Below are 15665 nucleotides of genomic sequence, written 5' to 3' on the forward strand. Positions count from 1 at the left end.
GATGATGGTGTTTAAGACATTGAAAGCAACAATTCCTGAGTCCTCTCTCTAACTTCTGCATCAAGCAACTTATGGACGTGATGACACCCGTCTTTTGCTCGATTCACTACAGATTCAAACACGTCCAAGTGTAGACGCGTCTCCATCTACGGTGAGGTTTGTGGTAAGCAAAACGACCAGTTGTATAAGAAGCATGAGCAACTTACTCCAAGCGAGATGACCTTTCCTGACTTGGGCAATACTGCAACAGTAACTGTAGGCACATCAGCAGATTCCTCAATGTAATTTAAATCTAGCAAGAATAGATGGTTTTAAGATCAAACAAAAAACTTTGGCTGTCCCACGTGTACTGACCAAGAATAGCAGCGTCATTAGCCCACCCAGCCGAACATGCACAGACATATTCAGACATTTCTATACCAGCATCCAAGATAGCCAATGTGGCTGCATTAATAGCAGCATGCAAACTTCCACCATCTACTTGCAACAACTGAATATAGATGGCGATTTCAGCACCCTTGTATTTGGTTGTCTCGATGACTGTTTCGAATGTCTTTTTGATAATGTTGGCGACTTCTTGGTTTCTCCTATTGTTTGAAATAGAATGAATTGAGCAAAAACGAGCCTGGAATTCACGTATTTTGTCGTTTACCGATCAAGCCTTGATGCCTTTCGACGTTCGCCGAGACTGAAACTTGCGACGTTGTATTTGACAGTGATGAATGCACGATCGTACATGACTTCTCCACGTTGGTGTTGACTAGGCTGATGTGTTTGGAGATTGGTGTGAGTAAAAAAAGGGCACCGAGTGATAGATGCTTAAGGACAAGCACGTCAATACACGTATTTCAACTCCATAGGCTCAAAGAATTCAATCTAACTTGAAAACGTCGACATGATATACCTCTCTTGGACCATAAACAGCAGCAATCAATTTCGTGTTGCCATGTTGCAAGTAAGCCGACCCATCAGCGGTACTGAACACACCCATTCGACATGAAATACGTCGTAATTCAGTGGGACGTCTTCCATCCGTACGTAATCCTAGTACAAAACGATGGTGGTTTAGCATATTGTTATTACGTATGCGCAAAACAGTGAAATATACATGAAACGTCACGCTGAAAAGCAGGATTAAGCGTTACTACGTGACTGCATACCTTCTGGACTGACTATCTCTTGTCGCCGTGAACCCATATTCGTGTATTCTGAATTGGAGTTCCCTCCCGTGATTTCCACCTGCAAGAAAAAACACAGTTTTGCCTTATAAACGAAGAATGGGATTAAAAACTATGACAACGGAAGACGATGCTCGAGGCCATGGTATGGATGTCGACGAAGCAGAGTCGTCTTCGGATAGCCATATGGTAGGGATTGCTCTCAATGACCCAAAATTGTATTTCAAAAAACAATTTTTAACACCTGTCTCAAACCATAGACGCCAGAGCCTGAATATACAGTGAGAAAGAGGGTAGCTCCAGCTCGTAACCGTAGTGTGAGTACTACCATATTCTTTCCCTGTTGCCGCGTATGAAAGTGGGTCTCAACTACATCATCAAAATCTTGTTCATTAGCCATCACTCCCAGCAAAGACCCAGACTAGAAGAAGAACAAAAGCTTCATCGTTGAGCATCGAAACCAAAGCTGATGGCGTATCAATGACTCGATCTGCTTCCTCTACTTCCCTCGCCATCAAAAAGACGCTAAAATCATCAAACGAGACCGCCGATAAAAGGTCAAGGTCTGTCGATACTGAAAGGAATAACCTCTACGTCTTGGCCGGCCCAGGAAGACCTGCTCGTGTACAGAAACCTACCGCACCCCCTGCTCCTTATGTCGCTCCAAAACTATCGTCTGAAATGGAGGAAAGGCGACAAAAACTGAGCGAACTTGCCGCATTCAATGTCAAGGTATGTGTCAAGGCGGAGCGTGGGCTCTGGTTTCAGTTGCTACGAAAGATTTGGTATATGACCTGTTTTGGAAATCATGTGACTTACATTATTCTTATGCACGTGTTTAGAGACTACTTGGTCGAGAACACACCTTATTCGATCTGCTGATTGCTGCCGAGATACAAGCGTAAGTGTGCACTAGATGCTTTATCTGCTATACTCCGACTAACCACAGTCCATAATATAGACCTCATTTGATGCGACAGCCTCTGTTATCAACATCAACTTCGCAATCACAATCGCAAAACTCACCACAGGAAAATTGGGCGACCTTAATATCAGCAACCGATCAAGGTTTGTTTGATAAGAATCATGTAATAGTTGAATGATTGTTTGCTAAACAAAGCTTCATATCTTCTTAGCACGTATCCGTGAGCACACACCAAACTCACCAGTACGTAATGATTTGTCTGGTGATACAAACTAGCGTAGGATTAACCAATTCAACATATAGAGCTCTGCTAGTGGGAGTAGCCCAGACACACTGAATCGTTAACAATTATTACAAAAGTTTGCATCCTAAAAGAACAAGTCACAGCTGCTCATAATAAGCTTCAAAAGAACGTTGGAGGAAAAACAAAAGGGTTTTATAGAAAAATTAGAGATGGAGTAAGGAGGAGAGAGACTTTTGGTTTCAAATGGTGTATTTAGCTCTAGTTGCTGTATCTTTAAGCTAGAAGAATATAGCGGCTTTTGCAAATACTGTTTTGGGGGGTTGCAGAGTACTAGTTGTTTCATGACGTGTGGATAGCTCGCTTTATATGACGCGAAACGCGAATCGGCGGTTTCGAAAGTCGTGGCTGTCATTCATGGTAGTGTTATGGTGTTTTCCATCGCATTCAAGGTCTACTTGCAACCAGTTGGAACAACGGAAGCTAGAAGGATAACGGTCGACGTAACTGCTCATGGGAGCTTCAATTCCTTTGAAACACAGTTAGTTCTAGAGGCGCAATGTCTGGACGACAGCAGGAAACCAAGATCACGATCTTGAAGAAACCCGAAGCTATGACAATGGCATCAGGCTCCAATAGTAGCTCGACGCTGGACAAGTCGACTTTGGACACAGTTCATGTAAGTTTTCTCTTTTCTTTCGCTCATCAAAGTCACCAACTTGTCTGACATTGAACACGCACTATAGCAAGAGCTTCCAGCACGGAGATCATACAGCTCAGCTCTACTCAGTGCACCTTCTTCGGTATGTGGAATTTGCAATTGATTTCAAATCTGTCTCTCTTTGACTTGTATTCGTTTCCTAGAGCGCGAACGTCGGAACGTCGACCAAGCTTAATGATGACGCCCAGACGCAGACAATTTCAGCTTCTCCGAAACCTAATTCCGTGGTTTCAAATGACTATAAAGGCAAGAAGAAGGCTCCAATAGTCAGAGCACCAATGCTACCGCAAGTAGTAAAGAGTAAACCCAAACCGTCCAAGGTCTTCACGATTGCTGACTTGCTGGATACGTCAATTGCGTCGGTATGTTTCACATGAGTTGCTGGAATGGTTTATTCAAATTGCATGTTTAGCCGAGCTTGTTTTTTTGGTTGTAGGCATCGTCATCGTCCACATCAGCAATTAGAATACGTGCATCCGCAATACCTCCTACCACTATACGACATGCTCCAAAACAACTTAAAACACCCAATCCTTCTATACCAACAACCACATCCGCTACTGTTCCTTCTGTGAAAATGCGAGGAATTCAGCGGGCTCAGCCGAAACAGAAGAAACTGTCACGTATAAAGCAGCTAATCGTTATCTCACGTAATGCTCGAAAGGATATGATGAAGGATCGTGCTGCTGCTTATGCTGCTGTCAAGCCATTGTCAGATGAATGGCAAGATATTGTAGAATCTGGTGATGCGACTATTTCTGCTGATGCAGATCACGTCGAAAACCCAGCAGTTGTTATTAAGTCAAGCGAAGACGTACTTGTAGTAGATCCTGTAGTTTCTGAGCCAGTGGCGGCTGAACAACCTACCGTGGAGATAGCTGCACGAAGAGATGTGGTGCCAACTGGTAGTAGTAGCAGTCAGGCTAGCCCCACGACGGAGCCAAACGTCATGAAAGCAACAAGTACTTTGAAATGGAATGTGAATGCACCTGAATTCACATTCGATGCACTTTTATCTACATCAACCAAACTCAGTCGTTTGAACGCCAAGTATCAGTCGCCGGCAGTGAGGTGGGCTTTGGAAAGAGTGGAGCCTAGTGATCGCGGTGAAGCTCGCAGGTATTATATGTATGGTCAAAATTGCGTGTACAAACTAGCTCATCATGTTTGCGTATTTAGCTACGTGCCTCAAATCGTTACTGAAGATTTGGATAATGCTGTCAAGGCTTTATTGCAAAAGCTACAATTCTTCCAGAATCGACAGAGGGAGAATAATCCTGTCAAGGTAAAGCCACCAATGTCCTGCTGACGAAAAAAGCATAACTGGAATATTAAAGTACTACCCATCTCTCTTGCAGGCTCGACGACGTGTTTTATTTGGCCTGCGAGAAGTGTTGAGGAATGTACAAAGGGGTAAAATACGATGTGTCATTATGGCCAAGAATATTGAACCGACTGCTGGCAATGGTAACCTAACCAGACGACTTCCACTCAGTGAATTTTTCAATTTTTCAATTTTTTTCAATCGCTCATCCCTTCGTTCTCCTCTTTTAGATGGAGGTCTTGACGTCATCCTCCAATTGATACTAGACGAATGTCACGAAAGACAAATCCCAGTCGTGTATTCATTGACTAGACGCCTCCTCAGTATCGCTGCTTTCCAACACCGTCTTGTAGGTGTATCATGTGTCGGCATTCTCTTCGCTGACGGCGCTGAAGACCAAATGAAACGAATGCTGGAATTGGCTGATTCGGCACACCAGCAACACGTTACCGAGTTTTGTTACAATCACGAAAAGCTAAACAAGCTTCATAATAATCGTAATGAGACTCCGTTGTGGATTGCGGCATGGAATGGGTATCATGATGTTAAATTTGTTGAAGAGTGTGTTATGAATCAGGGGTGGGATGTTGATGAGGTTGATTGCAGGAATGGGGATAGCCCGTTGTTGGTTGCTGCTCGACGAGGTCATGGGACATTCATCTGTAACTTGTTACGAGTTTGTCGAGACTTGGATGTAAATGTATCATCGTTCGCTGGAGAGACTGCTACTTTACTATGTGCAATGAAGGGATGCCATGTCGGTCTGAAAGCAATCTTGGATTTTGCTCAGCCTAATATCGGTTTGATGACTCGAATCTTGACGAAATCGAACGCATCTAAACTGACTCCGTTGATTGCTGCGTGTCGGAAAGGACACGAGTCGTGTGTCAATTATATAATCGAGTATGCTACGAAGTGGAAGATTGATGTTGGAGTCGATAGTGTTAGTGACTTGGACGGGTGTTGTGCTATGTTATATGCACCGCCATATCCTAATATCCTTAAAGTGCTACTCGCGAATGGAGCAGATTGGAATATCCGTCATCCAACAACTCAATCGACGTTACTCATACTAGCTGCTCAAGTCGGCAACGCTGCAGCGCTCCGTCATCTACTAGTCGTGTCTCAGCGTATCGAAACTATTGCACCCAAGCCATGGATGACAAAGGAAAAGGCCACAATGGTCCATAAACCGAATACCGAATATGTAGAATCTACGGATTGTTTAGGACGAACTGCATTTTGGTGGGCATGTTATGGAGCGCATGAGGAAGTCGCGCGGGCTTTGATAAAGTCTGGATGTAATGTGCAGGCTAGTGATTTGTCTGGTGTTAAACCTATCGATGTCGTTGGTGCAGCGAGTCGTAGAGCAGAATCTGCATTTAATGTGGCGACAAGGGAGGCTAGTAAGGATGCTGATGGTACTGAACAGGGTAGTCATAGTAGTGGAGATGACAGCGACGACGAGGATGATGAGAAGAAGAAGATGCGGAAAAAGAAGAAGAAGAAACGAGCTACGCCAGATCCAGTCGAAGTGATACGCGAGTTGATTGAACGTGTGATTAGTCCACCGCCACCCGTAGTAGTTCAATCATCTGAAGGCAAAGAAACTGCAGGAACCTCAACTAGTGGTAAACAACCTCGTGCTCCGAAAAAGAAGAAGGCTGATCCGAAATTAGTCGTGTTTGATCCATTGAATGCTAAAACTAATAACAGGAAGGGTTCTGAAGGAGGAGGTAGTGGTGGTGGTGGTGGTGGTGGTGGTGGTGGTGGTGGTGGTGGTGGTGGTAGCAGTAGCAAGTCTGGAGCTCATTCTAAAAAGCGTTAGCATGAAGGGTGGTGCCATTTTTTGCGCTCACGCAACAAACATTGTAGATAAGGATACAAATTGCTCAGAGGTTTTGTAAAATAACCTGATTATTTTAAGTAAAAGTTGATCTCTTCGCATGCAAGAATGGTTTTCTACTTTTCCTTCTTGTTAGGTTTGGCACCACTATACTTTTCCTTCAGTACATCCTTCTTCTCAATATACTGATCAGACAGATTCTTCATCATAGCAAGATATATCTGGTCTTGGCGCTCACGGGCGTGCGCGCGCTGCCATCCAAAGCCCCATACTTCGGTCCTAGAACAAGACAGATACGTCAGGAAACTCTAACGAAAAAACTACACACACTAATCAAATACCTCTTAGGAAACAAAATCATCATATCTGTCAAAGTCCTCTCCAGCGTACTCCTAAACTCTCTAACTCGAGTCTCCCTACACTTCAAATTCCCACTAATGGAAAACTTGATCCCATCATTCCCAATAGCATAATTAATTCCATATCCATCTTCATACACGGGTCCAAATCCACCATAAAACCAGTCACCAGGCGACATGTTTGACGATGATAAACGATATTTGGATGTTAATGCGAATGCTGGGTCACTGAAGAAGGGTGGTGAGGATGATTGTTCAGATGCGTCCATCATGGCTCGTAAACCGAGGAAATGACGATCAATTCCATTGCCGGTTGATGCATCTTTTTGGTATTTACGGTGTGTGGCTATGGCTGTTGCAAAGTCTCGGCGTTTGTCTGCATACTATGAGACCAACAAATGTAGATCGTGAATCCCTATGTGTTTATGGACAGGTATGTCAAACATGCTCTTACCAGCACATCATCATTATCGAAATTACAAGCAAACTGCCATGATTCTTTGGACAGACTTCGTATGGTCTCTGTCCTACCATGTAGGAAGGAACGAGTAGAAGCAGATTCATAGACAGCTGTTGGGTCTTGATGCATTCGTCTCCATGCTAGTTGTAGTGCCATTTGAACAAAGGAATCAGGAGCAGTTTTGGCTAAGAATACCGGATGAGAAAAAATAGTGAATGACTCTTCCAGCAATTTCAATTTGAACTGCATGACATACCAACTTCCTTGATATAACGACCTCCATAGATATCATAATGTAACAAGACACTGGAAGTGTTGTCAATTAATTCCTTACAAATCTTGCCAGCAGACTCGATAGCTTGCATCACTGATGGAGTCGTCTGCCATTCTAACTTTTGGATTGGTGGTAGAGCCGCAGATGAAACATTGGCCGGATCAGCAGCGGGTTCACTAGGATCCATGCATTTTGAGCTTTGAGTTTTTTTTGTTTGTTAGACAAGACGACGCTTACTTTGACAAGATAAAGTCCATGAATCGACCCGGTATTACAGCATCTGCAGGTGTGTGCTGTCCGAAAAGACTATGTAAGCATCAAAATGGAGGGCCAGCGACTTTTTGCCTGCACTATCATACCTCTCCATTAACACCAGCACGACCAGAATTAGCAACCACAATTTCAATAGCCTTGTCAAAGTATCGATTGTGTGCATCCATACCATGGAAGATTTGATGATGAGACGCATCTAAGTTTTGTGATGTGGAATAGTCATCGAGACATAGCACAAATAGAGCTTGCTTGATAGTTTCAAAATTTTGCTTGTTTTGTGGTGATGTTTCTACTAATTGCGTGTATGCCTAAATGTTTTAAGAGAGATAAAAGATTATGTGAATAAAATCGCTGAATATCTTTCGGGATATCATTTCAGGTGACATGCGGGATTTTCTACCTTGAACCACACATCTCGATCACCACCAGTCAATACACCAATAGGAGGTTGCGATGAGTCGTCCAAGCTTTGCTGTCCGACAACAAACAGCTGCCTGAATTAACAAAAAACTGGACTTAGCAACAGAGCGGTCAAAAAAATATGAATTCTAGATTTAACCTCATGAGTTCCTTGACAGGCACGCGTTCACCACTTGCAGTATATACATCCACACGATACATTTGATCTCGACACATGACGATAATGTGTTTACCAGTGGCAGGATACTGAGTCAATATTTCATCTATTGGAGCGCCAGGCATTCTGGTAGCTCCAAATTGATTCTTATATTGGTTCATGCACATTGGTGTTCGTGAACCATCTTTAGCTTTTGTAGAGTCGATTGATAGTGTTTGACTAGAATAAACATATAGGTGTAAGTCACCATCCAATTGAAGTACACTTCGTTTTTTGGTTGCAACTCACTTGTCTATAGATTCCTTGAATGTGAGTGTGTTTTGAATGAGACCAGCGGCTCTCTGTATTTGGAAGGCGGATAATACACCTTTTGGTGGTGGTTTGGATAGTAGTTCTGGCGGTTGACCTGGATGATCTCTGAACTGGCACCACCAATTCACATTGATCATGCTTGGATACCTCCACATCAGGTAGGCATATTTTAACCAAATCTCTTCCAGCCACGAGTTCTAGGTACGTAATGAGTGGTTTAGAATGCATTGCTCGCGGATCTTTGAAAAAGTAACTTTTTTGTTTATTTTTGCTGTATCAGGGCCAAGTGTCCAATCACCCAACATACAGGTTGTGTTTTTTCGTATTCAATGAGTCTGCTTTGCAAAGTAGTGCCGAGTCCATCCGGCTTGCAAAAGTCCTGTACGATCTGATTTAGATTATTGTATTGATCTGAACCCTTTGGGTGGAATGGCTCGAAGGAAGCCAGATATTTTGATGTTGATTCAGCGAGTGATGGGATGGGCAGACGAGGAACCTTGGATTGCTGAGAGAAGGTCTTGACCGTGTTATTAACGGATGAAGTAGAAGCCAGACCACTAATACAATAAGATCCTTTGTAAGCTCCAATAGAGATGCAATAAAATCAAGTTGGTAGAACAGCCATCTTCACGTTAATGCAAAAGGATTACCGGCATGAATGCGATAATTTGACGTGAGTGACGCGTAGATACACGTCCCTGGCGCTCCTCTTCATCGTGTCTCGTATACACTCCTCAACCTCGTGTTATTTTTATTTTCACAAAATTACTTATAGATGAACGACAATGCCGCATCCCCCGTAGTCGAGTCGTCAAAGTCAGTGATGGAGTTGGACATGTCTGCTGGACTGGAGATTCTAGGCGCAAAGAATCCCTCAGTGGTCTCCTCGTGTGCAATACACGCAGGATACACATTTGGCGTAATTCCATTGCTTCAGCCAGCTTATGCTACTACAAGTGTCACTACCGCTGCTGCTGCCAGTGTAGGCCAGCCGTTCCAACCTCATGATCTGATCATTGCAAACGCTGGTATGTGTCATGCGATGATTTCTGTCATGTCTCCTTGTTTGACGTTTCAAGCTAAGCTTCACGAACTGACCGTCAACTCACCCATAGATTGGTCTCAGTTCTTTGTAACTGGCCTCACAATTCCTCAAGAGGTCGAATCTACAGAGACAGAGCCTCGTCGACGTGCGGAAATCCTCATCCAACAACAGGTCGCTTGGAGCACTCATATTGGAATACCTGCAATCACATTCCCATTCCCGTCTACTCCTACTCTCTCCTTGAACTATGCTCGTACCATCAACGCTACCTTGTCGGCTCTGACCTGGACTCAAGTACGCGATGTTGGTCACAAAGTGTCATTCTTCCAATGCTAACGCCGTTTATCCAGGCATGGTTTACTGTGCCACTACGAGCTGAAGGGGTCGATGATACTTGGATGGTTTGGAATGCTGTCCACACTATGGCAGAGTTCAATACAAAGTTGAGCATCCGTAAGTCACCGTTTCCTCCAGCTGCAACCAAAACACATACACGCTCAAGCTTCTGGTTGAAATTGTAGTTCTGGAACTCACTCCTGAGCTACCGGATGAAGCATCACTGAATCGGTGGTTGGCTGAACCTGTTTCTGCAGTTCGAATTCCTGCTGCAGTTTTCCTGACAAACAGCAAACAGTTTCCAGTGCTCAGTAAAAAGCATCAAGCATTCGTTCGTAAATTGATGCTGGCAAGTCTCTCCTGCTTGGCGTGACGTAGCCCCATGTCACGACATCTGACAGTGCTGATCTTTACATAGCACAATGTACAGTTCATCGTGTCATTGCCTACAGAAGACCCAATACATCCAGAAGGAGGTCTACAAGCATATCAACTCTATTTGAACCATCTGAATCGATCCATGCCTCAATTGGGTATCGTCGATCAATTCGCAAAAGGATATCACGAGTACGATCATTACTACGATTATTTTTACGATTGCGACGATGTTGATGATAACGTGTCGTATTTGGTCAGTCATTTCTTTGGCCCTGACTTTGGCCCTGACTACCTATTTGTACGTAGCTATCTGCAATCACCATTACAACCGCTCATGGACAACCTCGAGTCATCAACATATGCTGTGTTTGAACAAGATCCAATAAAGTACAAGGAATACGAAAATGTGTGTACTTCAATTGACTCCCTGTCTCTTTTTTTATCGCATTTGACGAAACTGATTCTTCTCCATCTCTGTAGGCAATTCGAGAAGCTTTGCTAGATATGATGCAAACTGATTCTAGGATGTATGCACGTGTCTTCGTTTTCAATGATCGTTTGACATTCATTCGTTCTGCCATTGTAGAGTCATTATGGTTGTTGGAGCTGGCCGAGGACCATTAGTTACGAGAGCTCTAAATGCTGCCAGAGCAGCTAAAAGGAATGTTCATGTGTATGCAGTCGAGAAGAATCCAAATGCTATGGTGACGTGAGTATGGATGAACCCGGACTTGAAGGAAGTGGTGGTTAAATGAACTTGGTTTATATAGATTACGAGTCAAGGAGCAAACTGAATGGAATGGACAAGTCACAGTCGTGTATGGTGATATGAGAAATTGGAAGGCACCTGAGAAGGTTAGTGTATTTTCAGATGTTGCAATGACATGGATCAAAAAAAATGTTCTAATCTGTTTTTTTTTCTCCAACAGGCTGATATTTTGGTCAGTGAATTATTGGGATCCTTTGGTGACAATGAGCTTTCTCCTGAATGTTTGGATGGAGCTCAAGGCTTCCTTAAAGGTACGGATTTCACTGTTCTCGACAAATGCGAAAAAAAACCGGTGTCGTAAGACCTCGTATGATATCTTAGATGGTGGAATCAGCATTCCAAGTCACTATTCTACCTTTATCGCTCCACTACAATCGTTTAAGCTCCATCACGAAGTGTCTGTATTCAAGGACTTGGCTCATATTGAGACTCCTTATGTGGTCAAATTTAAAGCTGCCAATGAACTTGGTAGGTGCCGTTGGCTTCTCACTTTTTTGTATTCTTTTATTACTCATTCTCTCGATTCATTATATAGCAAACTCCCAAGAATTGTGGTCATTTGAACATCCCAATCGAGGCATTATGGATATTGAGCCAGGTACGGTCATGTGAATGAACGAAAGCAAAAAGGCCATGTATAACTTGTACCGTATGCTAGATTCTCCAACATTCAACTCCCACAACACACGATATGCCTTCAGAAAGTTTAAAATCGAAAAGAATGCGCTCATGGTAAGAACTTGAAACTTTGAACTCTAAAGTCTCGAAGACGTGTGATCTTCTGATTTCTATTTCTGGATCATAGCATGGCATTGCAGGATACTTTGAAACTACATTATACAAGCACGTCAAGCTAAGCATAAGACCTCAAACTTATTCGACTGGAATGCTGAGTTGGTTTCCCATATTCTTTCCCATCAAGGTGTGATTCCCATAGTTTTATGGGTTTTTTGGTTGCTCCAAGTGATGAGCGGTCACTCTAACACCACTCTCTCTACTAGACACCCATTCTATTGCTCGAAGGCACTGAAGTTGAACTCCACTTTTGGAGAATGACAGACACACGAAAAGTGTGGTACGAGTGGACGGTAGTCCCCAACTCTTGCACTCAATCAACGGCAGTCAACATACATAACAGCGGTGGAAGAAGTTATAAGATTGGCTTGTAGAGAAGGCTCGTTATAAGATTGCCTTGTAGAGATGGCTCGTTATGGAGAGGGTGGATTTTTATATAGTTTGCATTTGCAATCTTTTTATCGCATATGAAAGCATTTTGCTGATAATAAATAAGCTCGCATGCGAACTTGTAGAATGATAGTCCGGTTTCTGTGCTGCACAAGTTGGTATTACGTGTTTGCGTCACTTGTCAATTCAAAACACTTGACCGACCTTGCGCATTGATGAAAACAACCATGATTGTCCCATTAATATTAGGTGTCATAGGCTTAGTTCACGCTGATGTGCATCCATTTACAGCACAGGTACGAACAACATTTATGCTAGAACGACTTCAAATTCACGCTTTCAGATTTCCAGGATTTGGTCAAATTGAATTACGTGTCTGCTCCAGTGGTCTATGGCAAACTAGCTGCATTTTCGGTCTCTCACTACGATATAGAATCAAACAACAAATTCTCCTATTTATCCTTGCTCGATCTTACATCAAAATCAATCCTCAATTTAACGGACATCGAGACACACCCAAAAGCCAGCTCCCCCTTCTTCATCAATGAACAATGGCTCGCATTCTCATCTGATAACGGAAGCTTATATTATTTGGATGTAATCAATCCTCAAGAGCCGAGACTACTCGCTCCAGAACTTCAAGACTATGATGTGTCGAATTTCAAATATTACGACGGTCATCTCGTATTCTCAGCACAAGTGCACAAAGATACCGGAGAAATGATTCGTAAAGATGAACCGAAAGGACGATTGGATAGTGGTGTTTTGTATGAGCAGCTTATGGTCAGACATTGGGATGCGTATATTGATCCATCTAAACTCACGCAGTTGTGGACTGTGAGTGTTGATGTATCTCAATATGACGTTCATGTAACGTCTCAGCCTGTAAATTTGATGAAGGATACAGGATTGCAGACGCCCGTGGCGCCGTTTGGTGGGACAGGTGAGGACAATTATCAAATGTTACAGGGATCGCTTTTTTCTCATTGTTCGAAATAGGTGATTTCGATATATCACCTGATGGCTCGGAGCTGGCATTTACTGCAAAGGTTCCTGGTCGTGATGAGGCTTGGAATACGAATACAGATATTTACATTGGTAGGGAACGAAGACCATCTTTCAATAGAAATCAATTTTTTGATTCCTCGTTTTGTGGTTTGAGAAAACTCATTTGGATTCCTGTCAAACAGTTTCCATGTCTGGAAATGGCTCGCCAGTATCTATTTCTGCAAAGAACTTGGGTGCTGATCACAGGTTTGTGGAGGCAGCAAAATTAATGAGATACAAATAGGTGACGTATGTCAGGTCTTACAACTCTCTCCCTCAGCCCACTATACTCTCCAGACAGAAAATATCTAGCCTGGTTACAAATGCAAACACCTCAGTACGAATCCGATCTAAACAAACTCGTGCTCCTCGACAGAAAAACCGGGAAATTATCAGTCTTTACCAAAAAGTGGGATCGATCAATCCAATCCATGATCTTCTCGTCAGATTCGAAGTCCGTTATTGTTACATCTGAAGATCTAGGATTGGTGAAAATCTACAAAATCGATATCGAGTCAGGCTCAGTCACACTGGTACATGGTTTGCACGCTTCAGGTGGTCTCCAATACGTTGATGATGAAGTGGAAGGACCATATCTTGTGTTTGAACGAAGCTCTGCTATTGCGCCACCTGAGATTTACAAGCTGCTTTTGAACTCGAGTAAAGGGTCTGGAAGTGATGAAGCTCAACAATTGACATCCTTCAATTATGAAGCCATGACTCAAGTCTTGTTGAGTGAGCCTGAATCGTTTACGTTCAAGGGGTATGATAGTGTTGATGTGTCGGGGTGGATGTTTAAGCCTAGTAGTTTTAACCCGATGTCTACATATCCTGTTGCGTTTTTGATACATGGAGGTAAAAAAGCGGCTGATGCCTATTACTGAAAGTTTGTTCCAAAGCTGCAAACTCATTTTCCTTCTCATGTAGGTCCTGAAGGCGCATGGGATGATTCTTGGAGTCAACGTTGGAATTATCAGATCTTTGCCTCTGCTGGTGTAAGCTCTATAATCTGTTTGATTTTTAGTATTCATTCCCAAAGGTTTGAAGGTTGACATTCTTTAATTGAAATTTGCACTTTAGTTTGTGGTGGTGGCTATAAATCCACGAGGATCTACTGGCTATGGAATAGCATTTGAGCGAGGAATTTTGAATAGTTGGGGGCTAGCACCATATCAGGATCTCATGATGGGATTGGATCATGTTCTTGAAAAGCACCTATTCACAGATCCTTCGCGTGTCGTTGCTTTGGGAGCGAGCTTTGGAGGTAAAACAAAAAAGGGGTCAAACTTGGACAAGAATGTAGCTCATTATGACTTTGGTGCCAGCTTAAACACCTCTCTCTTCATTTCCATAGGATACATGATAAATTGGATCAATGGACATACAGACCGCTTCAAAGCACTTGTCTGTCATGACGGAATCTTTGATACTAGGGCTGCATACTATACTACAGAAGAGTTGTAAGAAAAGTTGCATCCTCTTGCATTTCCTACATTTTTTGGTGTGATATGTAACTGGACAAACTCTACTAGATGGTTTCCTGAATACGAGTTTGGAGGCCCCGAATATGAAAAGCCTCAAAGTTACGATGAATGGAATCCATCAAAGTTTGTCAAAAATTGGAAGACTCCCACTTTGGTGATTCACAGTGAACTGGATTATCGATTGACTATGGGAGAAGGTTGGCAAGATGTTATGGCGACGTCTAAAAGCACGCCTTAACCTGCTTCTGTGTGTCTCTTAGGAATTGGAGCCTTCACGGCATTGCAAAAGCTCAAAGTACCAAGCAAGTTGCTCTACTTTCCTGATGAGAACCACTGGGTACGCAAGCCAAGTAATTCGATTAGATGGAATGAAGAGGTTTTGAAATGGATTTTGCAATGGACCGAGAAGAAGGGAGATGAAATAGTGATGGAACAGTAGACCACGTCTCCACGATCATATTCGTTGAGGAAGTGTTGAAATGGATTTTTGCAATGGATTGAGAAGAAGGGAGATGAAATAGTGATGGGACAGCAAACCCCGTGTTCACGATCATATTCGTTGAAGAAGTGTTGAAATGGATTCTGCAATGGACCGCGAAGAGAAGAATAGTGATGTTCACGATCATATTCGCAATTACAATAGCAAAGAACTATCAAGCTGTCTAAATTTGTGTTAAGCGACACGTCTGCTCTTGCTAGTTCCTCCCCTTCTGCGTTTTGGTGTCCCTTCAACTCCGTTGTTTTTTTTCTTTGTTTCTCAAATCACAAGCGAGTCTGCTTTTGTAGAATCAGAGATATAGTGAAGGTGAGTGCTTCGCAGACTTCGTAGAAGTCATTCTCTGGACAGTTTGAGCATCAATGAAGGATGTCCGAGTCATCGAACGATACTCCTGTATCTGACATGTCCTCAACGGCCTCTGTCGAGAAGAAA

The 15665-nt window shown here is 43.0% G+C and overlaps 5 protein-coding genes across 5 annotated transcripts; 3 read left to right on the plus strand and 2 right to left on the minus strand.

Annotated features, from left to right (window-relative positions):
* Positions 1-11: 11 nt before the first annotated feature.
* On the minus strand, positions 12-1197 carry SmJEL517_g02817 (uncharacterized protein; the record flags this gene model as incomplete). Its single annotated transcript, XM_031168745.1, has 6 exons — positions 12-146; positions 207-292; positions 355-587; positions 653-765; positions 905-1044; positions 1161-1197. 6 exons carry the CDS (start codon positions 1195-1197, stop codon positions 12-14), a joined length of 744 nt encoding a protein of 247 aa, XP_031025285.1.
* Positions 1198-1292: 95 nt separating this feature from the next.
* On the plus strand, positions 1293-2379 carry SmJEL517_g02818 (uncharacterized protein; the record flags this gene model as incomplete). The annotated part of the gene is made up of 6 exons (XM_031168746.1): positions 1293-1367; positions 1439-1495; positions 1575-1910; positions 2021-2079; positions 2140-2246; positions 2315-2379. 6 exons carry the CDS (start codon positions 1293-1295, stop codon positions 2377-2379), a joined length of 699 nt encoding a protein of 232 aa, XP_031025282.1.
* A 3972-nt stretch (positions 2380-6351) lies between these two features.
* Positions 6352-9205, minus strand: SmJEL517_g02819 (uncharacterized protein; the record flags this gene model as incomplete). Its single annotated transcript, XM_031168747.1, has 11 exons — positions 6352-6514; positions 6577-6977; positions 7049-7239; positions 7311-7504; positions 7566-7621; positions 7688-7909; positions 8002-8095; positions 8161-8397; positions 8467-8687; positions 8798-9047; positions 9141-9205. The coding sequence occupies 11 exons, from the start codon at positions 9203-9205 to the stop codon at positions 6352-6354; spliced, it is 2094 nt and encodes a 697-aa protein (XP_031025283.1).
* A 60-nt stretch (positions 9206-9265) lies between these two features.
* Positions 9266-12187, plus strand: SmJEL517_g02820 (uncharacterized protein; the record flags this gene model as incomplete). The annotated part of the gene is made up of 14 exons (XM_031168748.1): positions 9266-9518; positions 9606-9829; positions 9886-9988; positions 10057-10202; positions 10290-10655; positions 10730-10776; positions 10836-10958; positions 11020-11104; positions 11179-11269; positions 11340-11486; positions 11554-11616; positions 11677-11750; positions 11824-11940; positions 12020-12187. The coding sequence occupies 14 exons, from the start codon at positions 9266-9268 to the stop codon at positions 12185-12187; spliced, it is 2007 nt and encodes a 668-aa protein (XP_031025202.1).
* Positions 12188-12430: 243 nt separating this feature from the next.
* SmJEL517_g02821 (uncharacterized protein) lies at positions 12431-15173 on the plus strand (the record flags this gene model as incomplete). The annotated part of the gene is made up of 10 exons (XM_031168749.1): positions 12431-12499; positions 12555-13146; positions 13203-13301; positions 13394-13457; positions 13531-14105; positions 14178-14245; positions 14331-14514; positions 14605-14710; positions 14783-14931; positions 14995-15173. The coding sequence occupies 10 exons, from the start codon at positions 12431-12433 to the stop codon at positions 15171-15173; spliced, it is 2085 nt and encodes a 694-aa protein (XP_031025201.1).
* Positions 15174-15665: the final 492 nt, after the last annotated feature.

This window comes from Synchytrium microbalum, assembly GCF_006535985.1.
Source record: "Synchytrium microbalum strain JEL517 chromosome Unknown SmJEL517_scf0013, whole genome shotgun sequence".
In the NCBI taxonomy this organism is placed as follows: Eukaryota; Fungi; Chytridiomycota; class Chytridiomycetes; order Synchytriales; family Synchytriaceae; genus Synchytrium; species Synchytrium microbalum.